The sequence below is a fragment of the Corapipo altera genome, unplaced genomic scaffold, assembly GCF_003945725.1.
Source record: "Corapipo altera isolate COAL_440 unplaced genomic scaffold, ASM394572v1 2, whole genome shotgun sequence".
Lineage (NCBI taxonomy): Eukaryota > Metazoa > Chordata > Aves > Passeriformes > Pipridae > Corapipo > Corapipo altera.
This window is the reverse complement of record NW_020884890.1, coordinates 1,706,260-1,724,692: the sequence shown is the minus strand read 5'-3', so window position 1 is coordinate 1,724,692 and position 18,433 is coordinate 1,706,260. Positions and strand designations below refer to the sequence as shown.

General features: G+C 38.9%; 1 protein-coding gene across 4 annotated transcripts; it reads left to right on the top strand.

Moving 5' to 3' along the window:
* Positions 1 to 3,257: 3,257 nt before the first annotated feature.
* Positions 3,258 to 18,269, top strand: RAB23 (RAB23, member RAS oncogene family). Of its 4 annotated transcripts, XR_003527906.1 has the most exons (8): positions 3,263 to 3,364; positions 5,568 to 5,769; positions 6,606 to 6,691; positions 8,443 to 8,599; positions 10,130 to 10,212; positions 12,014 to 12,106; positions 12,958 to 13,178; positions 14,682 to 18,269. XR_003527906.1 is itself a non-coding variant. In XM_027644908.1 (7 exons), exons 2-7 carry the CDS (start codon positions 5,615 to 5,617, stop codon positions 13,095 to 13,097), a joined length of 714 nt encoding a protein of 237 aa, XP_027500709.1. In that variant the 5' UTR covers positions 3,258 to 3,360; positions 5,568 to 5,614; the 3' UTR covers positions 13,098 to 18,269. The 4 variants fall into 4 exon arrangements, 3 of the variants coding, with proteins under 3 accessions (XP_027500709.1, XP_027500707.1, XP_027500708.1); XM_027644908.1 differs by having other exon boundaries at positions 3,258 to 3,360; positions 12,958 to 18,269; XM_027644906.1 differs by having other exon boundaries at positions 12,958 to 18,269.
* Positions 18,270 to 18,433: the final 164 nt, after the last annotated feature.

Here is an 18,433-nt window from a genome sequence, read left to right as displayed (position 1 = left end):
TCTAAGTAAAAGCTTGGGATATTTTATATTTTAGGCTACTCTGGTGATTCTTTACAGGCATTGTTTGGAAAATTAGTTCTTCTAATAGAGAAGACATTACAGAAAATATAAAAAATAAAGTGACAACAAATATGGTCAGAAGAAAATGGTATGGCAAAATTGTAAATTTGCAAAGCTCCTAGTAATAGGAGAGAGAAAAAAGAATAATTATCAGTGGCAGCAGATCTGAGAGGCAAACCTTGACCTCCAACTCAAACATTTCAAAAAGTCCCGATGTTTTGCATCCATGAGTCTGAGTAGCTGAACTGTAGAGAAGTGTCTCTTGGCAAGTGTCAGCCTCATTTCTTTGTCAATCAGTGGAACAAGAGGAGAGAAAGCTGAGATGGGGAATCACTGCAAATCATTGCATGACTTGTTACAGCAACGTCCACTGTCACCCCTGTAAATTTAGGAGCTTATGGGAACCGGTGAGCTTAAGTCATCCACTCACTTGTGTCTGTGACCTTATATATTCTACTTCAGCTGTATGATCTTACTCTAATGACTAACTACTGTGCAGTTCAGCTCCAAGGTACTCTATATGAGTAAATTCATTAAAATTCAGCTTTAGAAGGATTTAAGATAGTAAAAAATACACACATATTAATGGAAATATTTTCATCACATTAACAAAAATACGTGACTAAAAATCCAGCATGCAGCATATTCTCACAGAAAACAAATGATATTAAGAAGTTGCTGTCTCTTTTTGTTGTTGGTTTGTTTTTTCAGGATTGCATTTGCTGAAATGCACACACTGTGTGGGAAAAACAGGGCATGCAGTAGATGCATTGAATTGGCTCACTGAGATGTTTCAGAACATAGTTGTGATTATGGAAGAAGCAGAAATTAGAGTTACTCTAATGGGACTCCCAAGGACTCTTGGTGAAAGATTATTTAACATTTTTATTGATTAATCAGTGATATTCATGTAAAGCTTGCTATTAACAAAGAGATGACTTTAATAAAGGTTGGCAGTACTTTCCAGTTATACATCAATTTGATTTGCTTTGCAGTTAAACAAAATAATTACATTGTAGCTAGCTGCACTGTAGTACATCTGGTGAAAAAAGGATTCCGCTACTTACTCATGTTAAAAAATGCCTTGGAAAGCAGTAATCACAGCAGAATATACAGGAAACTGTCTGAATAGGAAACCTTGATGAAATGGTATGGCAAAAGGGATTAGCCTGACCTTTTGGGGGTTTGTAAGGGGAAGACAAACTAGAAGGTAGGAATTTGTCTCACCTTTGTACATCTACTACTATAACACTATGATTTGCTTGCTAATTTGGTGTATCTGCTTACAACATCAAAATACTTCAAAGTGTTCAAAAGTGTGTCACAGAAAGTGATCTAGATGCTGAAAAGTTAGCATTGTGGTAAGTGTCTTAGGGAGCTTGGGATATCTGGTTTGCTGAAGAGAAGTTTCACAGCTGATGTGTGCCCTGGTATCTGCCAATGGAAAAGATATCCAAGAATAGGTGCCAGCCAGTCTCCACGAAAAGATGTAGTAAGATCCAGTGACTGGAATTTTAATTTAGACAAATTTAAAAGAGATACAATTTTTTAGTTGGAAATAAGTCACATTGCTGGCTGATCCCATCATAAGTCATCAAATCATGTGTAAGCTAAAGCCTTGAAATCTATGAATGTATCAGTTCCTCCATTTTTCTCTTTCCCTTGTGGCACATGATAAGAATAGTTTCCTGAATATACCCAATACATCCAACATTATACCCAATCCGGTATACTGGAATGGTTTAGCCTCACTGAATTATTGGGCCTTGACAAAGAAATATCAGTGCATCACCAATAGGACAGAGAGGTCACAGTACATGTTCTAGCCTTACACTTCACAAAAGCATTACCCAATATATAGAATTTAAAGAACAGAAAATTAAAAACTAAAATTACTTAGAGCCATCACTAAGTTACTGGCTAAATCAGGGCACTTAAGATAGGCTATATCTCCTCTAACCTTATACAGCTGTGGCCACAGCCTCCTTTTCCAGTCAACGGAGAGAATGGGAAACAGTCTACCTGGAATACTTGACATCCATCTGAAAGTGAGCAATATCATACAAATGTTTACAACGTAGGTCTTAGGTGAGATGAGTCCCAGCCACACACCTCACATTTCTCAAGGTAAAATCAGGGAAGTATAATAAGCTACATTTCTAATGTGTTACTTGGTATTAGGCAAGTAACAAAGTTCTCATAATGTTAGGGCTCTCCAAGGCCTATTGGTACAGAGAAGCCCTGGCATCAGACAGACTGTGAGACTACAAGCCAGTGTCAGCACTAACAAAATGAACATATAAATTTCAAATAAAAACCACGCACGAAATCTAACAATTCTTTTGGGATGCAGCTGCAAAATGTGCTAATCCAAAAGGTATTTATTTAGGCACAGGCAGCACTAGTTGACCCTAGAGTGAAGACATGGCCTTAGGAAGCACAGGACAGGCATAAAGAGCCCTCAGTTGGGCAGGGCAGGTTTCAGCAACCCACACTTGGCAATATCCGAGTGTTACTCGGCCATAGTTGAGTAGCAGGAGGGCTGGGGGGGCACTGAGAGCAGCCACCGTAGCCCAAGAGGTGTGTTCTGCAGCATGAACAGGGGATTTAGGACAAGGGGCATTTTTTGTCAGTTTAACTTAAAAACCCCCAAGCCAACCAAAACAAGGGAACATCTTCAGATTCTAAGACTATCGTGTCTACAGTCATGCCAAAACTTACCATACCCTGTTTTATATAAAACCTGGGAGCTGGCAGACCATGTGCCACGATGATGGGCACACCTCGGTCAAAAAAAGCTACACAGGAACGGCAGCTGCCCTCATTGATAGCCTAAGGAAAGCCCGTGGCTGATCACACTGTTTTCCGTGAAGGATGAGGTGAGGAAGGCCGGCGAATAGGGAGTGGAGCAGGGATGAATGCAGGCAGGGGCCGGGAAGATCAGCCTTGCCCGTATCTTTCCTCAGGAACCCAGACGAAAATCCCTCAAAAGCAACCTCTCCCTCGCTTCAAGCTCGACTCAGGCGGACAACAACGCTACCGCAAACCCCCGGCAGGGACCCCCCGGCCAACCCCCACCCGGGGGGGGTCTCGCCGCCGCGGGGGCGGAGGCAGCGGGCAGGCACCTCCCCGAACGGCGCCCCCGGTCCTGACGGCGTTTCCGGGCGGGGGAGCCGGGATGTGCGTCCGGGTTGGGTCGGCCCCAGGGAGCGGTTGCCTCTCGCTTTCTCTCCGTCTCCTCTTCCCTGCACCGCTGTGCCCTAGGAGGGAGCGCTGCCCGCCCGCCCGCTCCCGCAGGCGGTTGGTGAGAGGAGCCGCGGGCGGGGACGGGACCCGGCGGCGGCCGCGGCATCCCGGGCCGGGCGGGCGGGGAGCGGGGACGGGGCCGGGGCCGCGGGAGGGGCCGGGGCGGCCGAGCCTCTGCCCTCGGCGTGGCCCCCGGGGCAGGGTCGGGAGGGGGCGGTGGGTACCTGCGCGGAGACCCTCGGGGGGGTCTCTCGTCTTCGCCCAGAATGGCCATACGGACTCCCGGTGCTAACGGGGCTTGCCAGACACTCGGTAGAAACGGATGTAGGCTGGCGTTTAATGCAACCAAGGCAGCCCAGAAACGGCGTCTGTCTGGGCGGGCGGAGCGAGGGTGCCGGGTAGCGCTGCTCTGCCAGCGCGGAGTGCGAGTGGGGGGGTGGGCAGAGCCTTTACAGGGATGTGTTTTCCCATCCTTCCAAAGGAGGGTGGCGTGCCTCTTGGGAGGTTAATTTGCCACTCTGCAGTTGCGAAATGTTACTGTGATGATATTCCGGCACAGCAAAACGCGGGGGAAACTTAGCTTTCATCAGATAGGCAATGATGAAGTTGCAGCAAGTCGGAGAGGGCAATCAAGAGAGACTTCAGAGCCTTGGAATGACTAGTTAAGGGATCAGGAGTGCAAGCAGTGTTCTCTTCTGTCTTTCCAGTAGCAGAGAATAAAAAGGAAAGAAACAGAGCCTGGTGTTACAGGCAGAATTTTGTGGGTTTTGATCATGGGTGGGTCTACACGACACCAAGCCTGCTGTCAACAGATGGGTTATGCCTGTCTCAAAGTGGGGAAAAGATCTTTGACAGGGGTTGGTAGGACTCACTGAAAGTTTTAAACTGGATTTGAAGGGGGAAAGGAATAAAACCAGGCTCCCTAGAGAAAAGCCTGGGGGAGGCACACCTGTGTTTGAGGGACAGAGGCCCAGAGAGTGGTGGTGAATGAAGTTAAATCCATCAGGCGTCTGGTCACTAGTGGTGTTTCCCAGGGCTCAGTGTTGGGGACAGCCCTGTTTAATATTTTTATCGGTGATCTGGATGAGAGGATCGAGGGCATCCTCAGTCAGTTTGCAGACTACACCAAGTCAGGTGGGAGTGTTGGTCTGCTGGAGGGTAGGAAGTCTCTGCTTAGGAATCTAGACAGGCTGGATTGATGGACCAAGGCCAACTGTGTGAGATTCAATAAGATGAAGTGCTAGGTCCTGCCCTTGGGTCACAACAACCCTATGCAGTGCTACAGGCTGGGGGAAGAGTGGCTGGAGAGCAGCCTGATGGAAAAGGGCCTGGGGGTGCTGGTCAACAGGCAGCTGAACATGAGCCAGCAGTGTGTCCAGGTGGCCAAGAAGGCCAAAGGCATCCTGGGCTGTATGAGAAATAGTGTGGCCATCAAGACCAAGGAAGGGATTGTCCCTCTGTACTTAGCACTGGTGAGGCCACAGCTCGAGTACTTTGTCCCATTCTGGGCCCCTCACTGCAAGAAAGACATTGAGGTGCTGGAGCATGTCCAGAGAAGGGTTTAGAGAAAAGTCCTATGAGGAGAGGCTGAGGGAGCTGGGCTTGTTTAGCCTGGAGAAAAGGAGGCTCAGGGGAGATGGTGCTGCTCTCTCAACTACCTGAAAGGAGGATGTAGCCGGGTGGGGGTCAGCATCTTTTCCCAGGCAACTAGTGACAACCAAGAGGAAATGGCTTCAAGTTGTGCCGGTGGAGGTTTATTAGGAAAAATTTCTTCACTGCAAGGGTTATCAAGCATTGGAACAGGCTGCCCAGGGAAGTGGTTGCATCATCATCATCCCTGGAGATGTTTAAAAGATGTGTAGATGTGGCACTTATAGACAAGGTTTAGTGGTGGACTTGGCCATGCTGGGTTAATGGTTGGACTTGATGATCTTTGAGGTCTTTCCAACCTTAATGATTCCATGATTTTGTGATTCTCTGCTTCCATTTCTTCCTCATAAAATCCACCAAAACTTGAATGAAATATCTTTGCAATAAGCCCAACAAATTATTTTCTATTTCTAATTTTTATTAATTTCTAATTAATAAGTGGCAAATCAAAGTTTGTTAAATAAGTTGCCTGAGGTCACCTAAACAGTCTGTGACTGAGGCAGAAATAAATTGTACTATCTATACGCATCCTGATGTGTGTGATCATTTTTCCTCTTGCTTTCTATTCACAGCATTTTTATGAACATAATAGCTATTTACTTTGTTGACAGAATCAACAGTTTCCTGAATAAACCAGAGAGTTGCCTGAGACACAAAGATGTTGGAAGAAGATATGGAGGTGGCCATCAAGGTGGTAGTTGTAGGAAATGGAGCTGTTGGGAAGTCCAGTATGATTCAGCGATACTGCAAGGGGATTTTTACAAAAGACTACAAGAAAACTATTGGTGTAGATTTCCTGGAAAGACAAATCCAGTATGTATTAAGGAGATGACATACTATTAACTTTTACTTTTCTCTCTAGTTCTTTCTTCTGTTGTAATCCTGAGATTTACAAAGACTTGGAAGACAAGGCCTGCTGTTTCTAAAGCACAGTAAAGGCAGTTGTTTTCTCTCTTGCACTGTGGTGTAAAATTATATCATTTATTCTCCATCCAAAATTTAAAACTATAAATAAAATCTGGAACCTCTGTCGTACTAAGCTCTTTGACAAGTTTCCTTTGTATTCTACCACGTGTTGATTATTTTTTTTAATTTTTTTCAATAATTTCTGGTGGAAGAAGTGAAACTCCTTATGATAAAATGATTTCACAAATTTATTAGCCAATGTAGATAAAAATATCTGTGGAAAACAATATTTAATGTCTTTATGCAGTATAAGCAGGTAATACCTAATTATGTCTGATAAAGTGGAAAATACTATGGTAATGAGAAGTAAGAAAATCCTATGAATTCTGTAAGCTGATTAAAAAGACAATAGGACCATTCTTCAAGCACCTAAGTTTTGTTTTGATGTCTATATTATTTTTCCTTGTAGAGGGAAATGTAGAGGAAGAGGAGGAAAGGAAGAGGAAAATGTAATGCAGACCACTTACATCATATGCTCAGTAAAGAGCATATGATGTAATTGAGGGACTGTTACCATATTATGTTATGAAGGTGAATGTATTAATAGTAAGTTACATGATGTTTAAATCCAGTTAAATTTGACTTGGATTACTTATGCTGTAGATACGTAAGTATTTCCATGTCAATTGTTTTGAATTGCTCCTCTTATTGTATTGATCACAAAGCCTTGCTGTTTGTTTCAGAGTTAATGATGAAGATGTCAGGCTAATGTTATGGGACACTGCGGGTCAAGAAGAATTTGATGCAATAACTAAGGCCTACTATAGAGGTGAAAATACCATGTTTGTTATTTGGTAGTTGTTGGGGTTTTTAGGTCAGCAGATCTCTGAAATACATAGAATGTAATATGTTTATTTCGTCTTTTTCAATTCTTAAATATTTTTCCCCTTTGTACAAGATCCTTTTCTTAATTATGTGCCACTTTATGCAGGGTGCTCAATAGTGCCCTTTAGAAAACATGGAATGAAATGAAACAAATATCTGCACAGAAACTGGGCAGAATGTAGACATTCAAACAATCAAATACAAATTTTATATTTTCCCTCTAAAAGTGTTTTACTACTTCTGTAAGACACATATTTGTAAATGTTCCAAAAACTTCTTAATTAATCCAAGGGAGAAAAAAAATCTACCAGTCATCCTAGAAAGATAGTTTACTAGGCACAGCAGTTCTTTTGCTAGTACAGTCTGCCTTGAATATCTTAACACAAGAGTAATAAGCAAAGTGTATTTACTTCATAAAATTGCATACTTAAGTTTTCTTTGCATATAATTTAACAATGGTTCTGAAATATTTGTTTTTGGTTTTTTAATGTGAAAGAGATGAATGACTTGGCAAAATTCCATTGTTCAGTTCTTGCAAACTAATTGCCTGATGGTGGGGAAAAATATATTGCTATGGTATAAAATCACCTCATTTAGAGATAAAATAATATTTATGCCATGTTGTTTCAGGATGTTGCAATCCTCTGACCTTTTTATATTTCATAAGCAATTTGTCAACTAATGGATTTTTTTTGGTAATAGATCTAGTTGTAGCTCATAATTAATGATTAAGAGAACTTTGCTTTGTGTCCAAGAAATACGAACAGAACACAGGAATGGGGGATACTTGGTGAAACTCACAGAAAAAAGAAAATTCATACTGATTAAAAATTTTTCATGCTATATGTAATTAATCTGAGATATTCATCACAAGATTATACTACAGTCTTAAAACATTAGCTATCTATTACTTTTACACTTTCTTACTAACTAGTAAATAATAAAGCATCTCAGCATGTGTTTACGTGCAAGGAAAATTAGTTTCTTGAGAATAACCAAGGGCTACTGGACAGTCAGAAGACCACACACTAATATTTCAGCTGTGGAAGTACCTTCTCAGTATCCATGGGGTTTAACTGTGGTTTATTTACAAAAGCATAACAAAACCTTTTGTATAATTTATCACAGTGCTCTGATAGAATGAGTATGAATTAGAAATACAACACTTATTTTTTCCAAAAAGCTACTAAACAATTTACTTGAAATAATCACAACTTCATCTGAAAACTTTTAAGTTTTCTGCTTTTCAGAATCCAAATTACTGTACCACAAAGAGTAATATGAAATGTGATTTACAGATACTGCGTACGGGAAAAATATTTGCCTTCTGGTCTCCATTAAACTGCCTGGAAAACAGTGAGCAATAAAAAAACCTCCCTTTCCCTTTCTCCAGCCTTTCCACATCCCCTCCTGTTCCTTTCCCCTGCATATATTCATCATGCTATAATTAGCTTTAAAGGTAACAGACCCATAGCCGTCATGAAGAGTGGGAATAATAATCAAAATATTATGGCAGTGTATTTTCATTTGGGGAATTTATGACCAGTGGTTTGGCACAAGCTAGTGGGAAAAATGCACTTTATAGGAGAAACTTGAAAAATCCCTTGTATTTTAAATACATTATAATGGATTTTTCTTATTGTTTGTCAGCTGATTTGTATTTAGTTGTATTCGTAATTTTTTGTATATTTCTAGGAGCCCAGGCTTGTGTTCTTGTGTTTTCTACAACTGACAGAGACTCCTTCAAAGCAATCCCTACCTGGAAAGAAAAAGTTGTGACCGAAGTTGGAGACATTCCCACAGTTCTTGTGCAGAATAAGATTGATCTTCTTGATGACTCTTGCATAAAGAAGTAGGAGTTTTATCATACTGTTTTAAAGATCAATACGTGCCCCCTGTACACATGAGTTTTAAAACCAGAAGTCTGTGGGAATTTCTGGTGAAGACTTAAAGAGTATCTGGGTTGTCCAACCTGTGCCCTGCATCCAGACGTGCCCTAGAAGCACAGAGGATGGGTATTGCTGCACAAGATACTTGGGCAGATGTGCTTGCAAAACTAAGAGCTTTCTGTTTGCTTCACGTCGCCTTCTGAAGCCAAAAATAATAGAGGAATAATATAAAAACTTTGGTTGTGCCATGATATGATTCATGCCCCTTTTTAAATTTTTTTTAAAATCAGAAATTCTAAAGCTATACATTTTCTCTCCTGTTAAAATACACACCTACTTTTAAACTGTGCTGTGCACCAGTGAAGGCACGTTGTATAATTTGGCTAGTGAATAGTTGCTAAAATGATGGAGTATTAAACAGGTTGTTTGAAAAAGCATCTTAATATTTTTTACTTCACTCTTTTTTAATTTGTATTTTGTTGATTTTTATCAGAACGTTATAACTATAGAAATATGTATGTGGTTATATTTTCAAACTGCATGCTGCTGAATCTTACTGGTTTTTTTTTTTTTTTTAAGGTTTTATTGTCTGTTCATTCTGCCTTTGTGTGTATGACCAATTTCATTCTTGCTATAAAATCAGCTTAACAAAAGCTAACTTTTATTTACCACAGCATATCACGTAGAAGGTAGTGCATGGCGAAGTTTATCATTCTCCACTTCCTTTATTTCTACCATCTTCCTGAGAGATTTAAATTATTTCTTCTTTTCTGTTGTTTCCTACACTGGCTTTCTTTGTTATCTGTTTGCTATTGATGGCATAAATCAGCTTCTACTCCCTCTGCAAAGAATACTGAGGATTTTTCAAAGGAAAAGCAAAATTGCATTTGAACTCCTCCATTATTCATGGTATGTCACTTAGGTTTGGTTCTCAGAATAGATTGTCTGCCTCAGTAACGTAATCTTTCTGATGATGTGACTTCTCTTAGGGAAGTATTCATATGTTTCTTCAGCTTTTTCTTAAAATTTAGCATAAGTTCTTTTTCTCTTCACAGAAAAAATTAATTCTTGATTTCATCTCTGCACTCATCTGATTGCTTAGCATTCTGCTTCATTAAGATATACTTAAGGATTACTTTTTTGTTGTTGCTTTGACTTTGCAGTGGTAATTGTCCTGATTCTAGTGCTGTTAATTACAGCCTCATTTCTTTTGGGTTTCACTGACACCTTCGAACCCATGGGAAGCTTTATTTAATGCAGTCAATAAATAATGAAAAGCTATTACTTTGGGTCATTAAGAAACTCCATGTGAAATACCTTCTTTTTATAATGGAGATATTGTAAAGAATTTAAGGATCAGGTACTTTTTTACTGTCTTGAGTTTCTCAACCCACTTTGCCATGTTTATCTTATCAGGAAGCAATTTGTTTATAAGAATAAATGCTGACAAGTGAAACAGATAGGGATTTACAAAGCTGTCTTCTGTTGTGCAGTGAGGAGGCAGAAGCACTGGCAAAAAAGCTAAAAGTGAGGTTCTACCGAGCGTCTGTGAAGGAAGACCTGAACGTAACTGAAGGTAGGAGGTGCAGCAGGGGGGGCCTCTGTCCTGCCCCCTGCACTGTGTTCCCCTAGTTCAGAGCTCATCTGTTACTTCCCACATCATTGCACACTGTGGGCAATCCTTTTTATATTCCTTAGCAGCACGCCTTAAACATAGCTGGAATTACTTGGTATCAGTGTGTTAGGCCCGTTTCTTTGTGTATGTCTTTCCCTTCTCTCCCACAGTGCATAGCTGCAATATTTACAAGTGCCAAGGTGTTAAGGCTGTTTAGTCCTAATGACTGTCAGTAAACACTGAGCTTTTGAAAAAAATGTATGTAGAAGTTCAATTATCACAGTATACATATTACTGAACAGATTATTTTGTAATTGTTAATCACGGCTAGGCTTCGCGAATGAAGATTTGGGGAGGGCTCTACCCACATTTTTTACAAGTGTGCTGGTGGCTAAAAAGGCCAATACAGTATAGACACGTCTGGTTGCAAAAGGCACAGCAGAAAGACTCCTTAGGTGGTATATTCTGTAAGACACGATTCTTTCTGCATTGTCCTTTCTCCTCGAGAGTGATCCTGCATGCGTTCTCAAAAGCATCAGCAGCGTTATAGATGGCGTGTCTCCAGACCTCCCGACTGGAGGCCAGAGTAGACCAGTTATGTTGATCACTATGGCCAAGGCTGAGATGTTGTTTCAGGGAGTCCTTGTATCTCCTCTTTGGGGCTCCTCTCTTGCGGCAGCCGGTGGCAAGTTCACCATAGAGCAGGATCTTAGGGAGGCGGTGGTCCTTCATCCTTGAGCTGTGCCCTGCCCATCGCAGCTGTGTTCTCAGCAACATGGCCTCAATATTGTGACTGCTGCTTGTTCTAGAACAGATGTATTAGTCACATAATCTGACCAGTGGATGTTTAGGATTGTATGTAATTGTTAATTGTTAATAAATAATTGATATAAGCAATTATTTCATCATTATATTTAAATAAAGTAAATTAAAAGGTTGCATTTTGTGCAGCCTTTTTTCTCCTGATGATATTTTATTAGTTCCCAAGTACCTCTTTTTAATGCATATATTTAATTTCATAAGAGTACTGTTATAATTTTCAGTCTCTGTCTTTTGTGGCATGGGTTTAAATAATCATGAATTCTAATATTTAATGAAGTTTTGTTTCATTATTTAAACTTAATAGTAAACTGAATGTTTCTTCTCTATTAACATCATTCACCTTGAGAAAAAATCTGCAAGAGAAAATGTAAAACACTTCTGTAGCATCTTTACATGAGTTGAATTACAAATGTAAATAATCATAACACATATAGGTTCTGAAAATTCTGCTTTAGTTATATATTTTTTCAGATTTCTAGGTCAACTTTTTATTCCCTAATAGAAATGAGGGTAACATTAGTTAATTAGAAAAATGTTGCTGCCAAGTTTTATTAATAGACTTACTTTACATGACTGTTATTATTCTAAGGCTTCTTGCAAACAAAATATATATATTGAATTCCTACACAAATTAAAAAAATTCCCAGTTGCATGAATTGGAACATTTGGCGATATATATGTGCCAGCTTTTTTATAGGAGTATTGAGGTGCTTTATGTGCAAGACTCTAGTGCTGCACACTGTAAGAGCTGGGCAGACACTGGACTAACCTGGATTCTGCCCAGGTACATGGGCCTGCTGAGAATCACTCACCAGATTGGGCTAAACCTGTGATGTTGAATGCACTTTTGCCACTGCAGAATTTTGATACAAATGCATTATTATTAATAAGAAAATTTTAAGCATTCTGTGATGTACCTTTTTTCTTTTTAACATTCCAGTTTTTAAGTATTTGGCTGATAAGTATCTTCAAAAGCTCAAGCAACAAACAGCTGAAGATTCAGAACTAGTACATACAAGCAGTAACAAGATTGGTATGTATACTGTAATAAAAAAAACCCCCTGAAACAGTATTTTGTTCCATCAAAGCTTGTGTTCTCATCTCTTTCCTTATGGAATTAATACAAGGTGAATCAGGATCTAATTATTACCTTCCTATCTTAGGATATCATCTCTTTCCTTCTGTAAAATAACTTTGTGACTCTTAAAAGTTACAAGTCTGTCAAACTGATGTATAAAAGTTTCTAGCTACTGTTTGGCGAGTGTCCTTTTATTAAATTCACTTAAACAAGATTGTGCAAGGACTTCAGAAAGGATGCTTGTTTTTTTAAATGTAATTAGTGTTGCTCATCTTGGTGTGGACTTAAGAGACTCACAGGGAAAGAGTCTGGCATGTAATCTGAAGGTCTTTTTAAATTGCCTTTTGTAAGGAAACATTGAACTTCTGTAGTCCTTTAAAGCATTTCTGAGTCAGTTTGTTTATTTTCCTTTAAGCTCTCCCTTTTTATTCAGGTCTTTTACTTACCTTTGTATCAGCAAAGTTTCTGAATTTAAAATTGTCATGTTTTTCTTTTATTATATTATTCAACTACCCATAACTTTGTGCAGTTAGTAACATACACATACACAGATGAGTTCATATACCACCCTTCAATTACATAGATGCATGCCAGCTTTAAGTACTGCCTGGCTAGTAATTGCAACTGCCTCTGCTTCCAATTTAGCTGCAAAATTGACCCAGAAATAGATAAAGCTTTTAAAAACTAGCGTATGCATTTGAGGTGCAGTGCTCTGCCTTAGCGGGTGTTGCTTCTTAAGTGTTAAATGTATTATGCCGCAGGAAGTAAAGAAATACAAATACTTTTCTTATCTTTAAATTCTGTAGGTGTTTTTAATACAGCTGGTGGAAGTCACTCCAACCAAAATTCTAGCACTCTTAATGGTGGAGATGTCATCAACCTTAAACCCAACAAACAGAGGACCAAGAAAAACAGAAGTCCTTTTAGCAACTGCAGTATACCTTAGACCACTTTTAAAGGAAATAAAGCAACTCAGTGAACTGGATGAAGTTGTGCAATTGAATACAGAATAAAACCAGCTGTAGAGGTATTTTTACCAGTGCTTTAGCAAATCTTGTGCCTGTGGGATCCTTTATAGAGGGTGGATTTAAATGAACTTGCTGATGCTGTGGGTTTGTTGTGTGGAGTGAGACACCTGGTGGCAACACACAGAACCTTGGCTGCCTTGGGCACTGTAAAAATTAGGCAAGCTTTTCCTTTTTCGAGGAATAATTTACAGAGCTATGAACTAGGTCTTGCTGAATTGCAAAGCACATTTAACATGAGGATAATAAGTACAAGCATAGGTACAGACCATAACTCTGTGGCCCAGGGTAACATAGCAACCATGCAGCTAAAACTTCAAAGAAAATGTTAGAATTTGTTAGTCAGGACACTAAGAAGGTAAATGAAGAACAAAAAGACACTCCTGCATTTTATCCCTGACCATATCAATATGGATTCTGGCAATTCTGTATGTGCAAGATCCTTGCATTATATATATACGTGTACTAAGGTCTATATGTTGACATTTGGGATGAATATTTAGGCTTGGTTCCAGTGTATGTGTTACTTGGAAATCAGCTAATGGTCATAAAATAGTATCTTCCAACTGTCCTTTAAAAATGTTGCATTTCAGATGAGGCTTTACCAGCTGCCACTGGGTACACTGAACTTGCTATACTTTGGGCCTGAAAGCTTAGATTTAAAAATGTATGGTGCCAAAAATGCTCCTTTTTACCTAATGCTATGCTACAGATGTTTTGTAAGTTTGTTTTTCTCAGTCTTTAACAGGTTGAACAAATGACACTAATAGATACTCAGAAGGAACATAGGTCATATTCTTGTTCAAATTTGATTGTTGTATCCTGCGAAAAAGAACTTGAAAAGGGGTGTTGCGAAGTATTTATCTTATTAGAAAATTTTTTCGTAGATACCATGAACTAAGTTATGGAGGATCCAAAAACTTGCAGCTGATTATATTAATGAGACATTCTTGAATGTTGTCTCAGATTCAAAGCTAGCTGCTGGTTAAGGAAATCTAATTCTGCAAGATCAGAGACATGGCAAAAAATTTTCAAAGTGCTTCAGTAATTTTACAGAATTGATTCAGATGTTTAGGAGCCCAAATCTAATTTAAAGTTATTTGGGCTTAGGCTCCTAAATCACTACGGTGCTTTTAAAAATGCTAAGCAAGATACCTTTTATTTAGCAAAGATAAACACTTTATAATCGTCTTCAAGAGCATGCATGCCTTTTAAAAACTATCCATTTTGTTTACATGGTTTTGTATGGTATGATATAATTTTAACTTTCTAAGATTTCTACAACAAGTCTGCCACTGACAAATGCAAAATATGCTGCTTAAAAAAATCAGAGTTTTAATAGTTTTTTAAATGGTGTATGAGAATGAAAATGAGTTGAGTGATCCTGTATATTTTTGAAGGAAGGACTTTTCACTATGTGAATTCATGTAGGAAACTTGACTGACTTTGTTTCTAAGTCATTGAGTATGAAAACTGAAATGTATTCTTTTTCCCACTGTCTGCAGGGAGAGAAATGGGTGGCAAGTTATGCACAAACACTAAAGATCTCTGAACTCTGTATTTTGTGTTTACTGTAGTAGACTTTCTACCGAGTACCGTTGTTTCTTTGACAAGCTGTTAGAGATCTCCTGTTGCTGGCAAGAAGGCGGCCTTCAAGGCACTCCGTCCCTTCTGCTATTGCAGCGAAACCGTGTGCTCTTCACTGTAATGTTTCCTGTATTTTCTCTTGGATAAAGGCCTTTATTTTTTAACACATGCATTTAATCACTGTATGTATAAGTGGAGTCAAATCCTATCTGTCTTAACAATTTAAGAAGTAGGGATAAGATGGGGATAAGATGGTTGAACATCATGGGGCCACCTTACAACTTAGGGTAGAGTGTATGGCATTAAGAATTTTAACAACTGTTTTTGCATTTTGTTGTCTGTCGCCAGTTTTGCATGTTTTATTCATTTCTCTTGAAAAAGAAAATCACAAAGTGTCTGAAACATCTTTTTTTGCCTTGACTTTGTACAGCATACTGAAAAGTAAATCTTTATTATGTATAATGACCGTTTGTATTATTACACACCATACTGTAACAGTATACTATTAACGTAGGTTGTTTGTATTTAAAGTCTGTCACTATAAATCACTGTTTTAAGAACTGAAAACTCAGCAGAAATTTTCATTGGTGGGGACTTGACAGACTATAAATTTAGGATATGTTGAAATGTAGTACATATACTTTAGTGCGGGAATAGTTATTTGCAGCACTGGGTGAGTTTTAATTTCATTCCCATCTTAAATCTAAAGTAGCTCTTTCTTTGTTGTGACCTTGCACTGTTTGTTCTCCAATACAACTGAAAAGGAGGCTGTCCAAATTAGCATTTTTCTGCAAAGTGCTCTGCATATACGCTGCTTGCAAATTTTGGTTCTTTATCCTACTGGGGTTAGTATGTAGGTGTAAACCAGATGATTTGCATATTGCAGGAACCCTTAGTTATTCATATCATTCTTCAGTGGCAGTAACGTTTGCCTTTTGGTTGAAGAGATGTGCCTAAATGTTTTAGCACTTGTGTTGTCCCACGTGAATAATTTTTATTACAGTCATTGCTCCATTCTTCACTCGAAGTGTTCTTATGAAAATGTCATATATTTTTGTTAGCAAAACCTACAGGTGCAGAGCCTTCTCTGTGCATCCCTCTGACTACATGGGAGGATGTAGTGAGGATGTAGCTCTGTGATGCCCGTGCAGCCTGGATTAAGAAGCAACAGATGCTCCAGCCACAAGACACAGTGTTTTGTTCTGTGAGACTTATGTTCATTGCACTCCTGTATATTGTTTATACCTCTTTGAACAGTTCATTGGCTGTATTATCTGAATCTTGCCTAATTCTTTGCTTTTGGCTGGTAACACTGCCATTAGCAGAAAACTTCAGTAGTTGTTAATGCCTTAGTGAAATAAAGATTCACTAATGAGCATGAATGATGCTACAGCTCTGTCACTCCCGTGTTGTATCCATTCAGTGAATGGGTGTTCTCCCAGTACATGGGACATCGTTAGATGCAAAGCGGTAATGCTGGGGATGTATTTCCAACTGGAAATAACAAATCTCAAAGTTGTAAGACTGATCACACTAAGATTTTTATGCTTGTGTGTGTGTGGTTAATTTAAAAAAGAAAATTAAATATTCCACTTAAGAGAATTTTGGAGCTTTCTTATTTTCAGTATTTAAGGCACAGCTTACCTTTTGTAGTCAAAATTACTGTCTGTCTTCCTGTTTAATTTTCTTATGCTTCAGTAAAATTTGACTTTATTTTCTTCATTATTGGGCTGCAGCATATCTGACACATAGTTTTGCATCACTTCTGTAGAAGTACGTTAAACTAAAGGGTACTGAGCAGCTGAACGTGCAGCACTCTCTGGGAGTTATGCAGGGTTACACATTTAAGACTCAGTGAGCCTGTGCTTTGAACCTGTTAATTCACCCCTTCAGGTTGAGAGCTGCCAGGTAACAACAGAATGAATGATTTGCATTCATGATTTGCGGACCCTGTGTGGGAGTTCTGTTATGCAGCAAGATAATACACGTGCTGCTCAGATTCCAGTAACAGTACCTGAGCCCCTGCTGCTTTCCTCACAAGGTCAGAGACCTTGGGTTGAAGTTGCAGTACCTGAACACTAATTGTAGCAAAATTAGAGAGCAAAAATGGTCCAACAGGCTTGAATTCATCAAAGCGACCTTGCCATCTTTTTGTAGGAAGCAACGGTTGTGCATATTTTCTTTCTAATGCACAAATAATATTGATAGAAGAAAATATTTCTGTTAAATATGGCATGCAAACAGGATATCAGAATTATAGAATGACAAACACAGCAGTTCTTAGATTTAAGGTGAAAGACGCTGTAATGGAATAAGAGAAACTTGCTAATGTTCCTTGTTAGTCTTCTATGTGAGTCATCTCAAAGCCAGGTGAGTCCTAGTACTGAACTAGACTCATTCTCAGGTTTCTAGTAGTAGGGTAATACTGATAAATAGTTTGTCAGTTCTGCTGAACTGACTAAAGTTGGTCAAAAAAATTAAAAATTAATCTGGACCAGGAGAAATACCACCATCATTGCAAGGATAAAGATGTATTATTACTAATAAATGACTTAAATGTGAGTGGCTAAAACAGATAATGTATGTAACTGTTTTTATCACCATTGTGATCTCAAGTTAAATGTAACAGATTTTTAGAAAAAGAGGTCAACATACCATAAATCCTCAAGTAGAAAAATCAGTGTTTAAAACTGAATATTCTGTGTATGCCATTCCTGTAAAATCCTTACAAGTTAATTCTGCTGTTCTTCTGTGACACTTGTTGCATCATGCAACTTAAAACATGTTTGTTTGCTTACTGTTTGGTCTGATACAAGTCATTACTTTTGTGGTTATATTAAATTGTCAGTATATTAAATTTCAAAACATTGCTATAACCCTGTAGCTGTGCAACCTCAGTTTGATTGAGAAATTTGTGTGCCTGATTCTAGTCCGTGTGTTGCCAACAGCTGGGATGCAAGACAGCATATGAGATACCCTCAAAGAAACAAGTGTGGGCACCCCAGTCTTAACAGAAATGCTGTTTCTGAGCTCTTGCCTCCGATTTCTTCACCCGGGGTTGAAATACAAAATATAGATTCTGTTGTGCTTTTTCTGGTCATTTTTCTTTTCATGATTGGTCTGGCCAATACAGTGACAAGGTTTAAATCAACGGTTGTAGACACTGAAGTGGCATTAAATTATTATTAATATATTAAAGATGCCTGGTGCATTTTCTGAAAAGAAACAGGTAAATATGTTGGTTGGGGGGTTTATGTTGTTTTGGTTTGTTTTTTTTTTTTTTTTTAGTAAAACACAAGTCAGCGTCTTTGTCTGCCTCTTTACCCAGGGGTCTGAGGAATATCAGAAGTAACATACTCCTGCTTCCTCTTGCACACAGTTTTGCACACAGAAAAACAATTTGCTTGCTTAACACCCCATAGGGATTAATTGGCAATTGTTTTAGGTTCATTATCGAGGCATTGGACTTGATGACTTTTATAGGTCCCTTCTAACCCAACTATTTTATGATAGCACAAGTGTTATAAAAAATAAAAATTCCTTTAGCTAGTGGTACAACAGTGAGCATCTAAGAAGGAAAACAAAGCTCAACACTTTTTGCCTGAATAACCCTATATGTCCTTAAAACCCCCAAATATTGAAGGAATATTCTAAGCAACAAGAAGCTATG

What these genes read in the sequence shown, in the direction of transcription:
- RAB23 (XM_027644908.1), top strand. Translation starts at nt 5,615, where the DNA reads ATGTTGGAAGAAGATATGGAGGTGGCCATCAAGGTGGTAGTTGTAGGA. An exon ending in TTCCTGGAAAGACAAATCCA is followed by an intron (nt 5,770 to 6,605) that starts GTATGTATTAAG and finishes TGTTTGTTTCAG; the next exon opens with AGTTAATGATGAAGATGTCA. An exon ending in AGACCTGAACGTAACTGAAG is followed by an intron (nt 10,213 to 12,013) that starts GTAGGAGGTGCA and finishes TTAACATTCCAG; the next exon opens with TTTTTAAGTATTTGGCTGAT.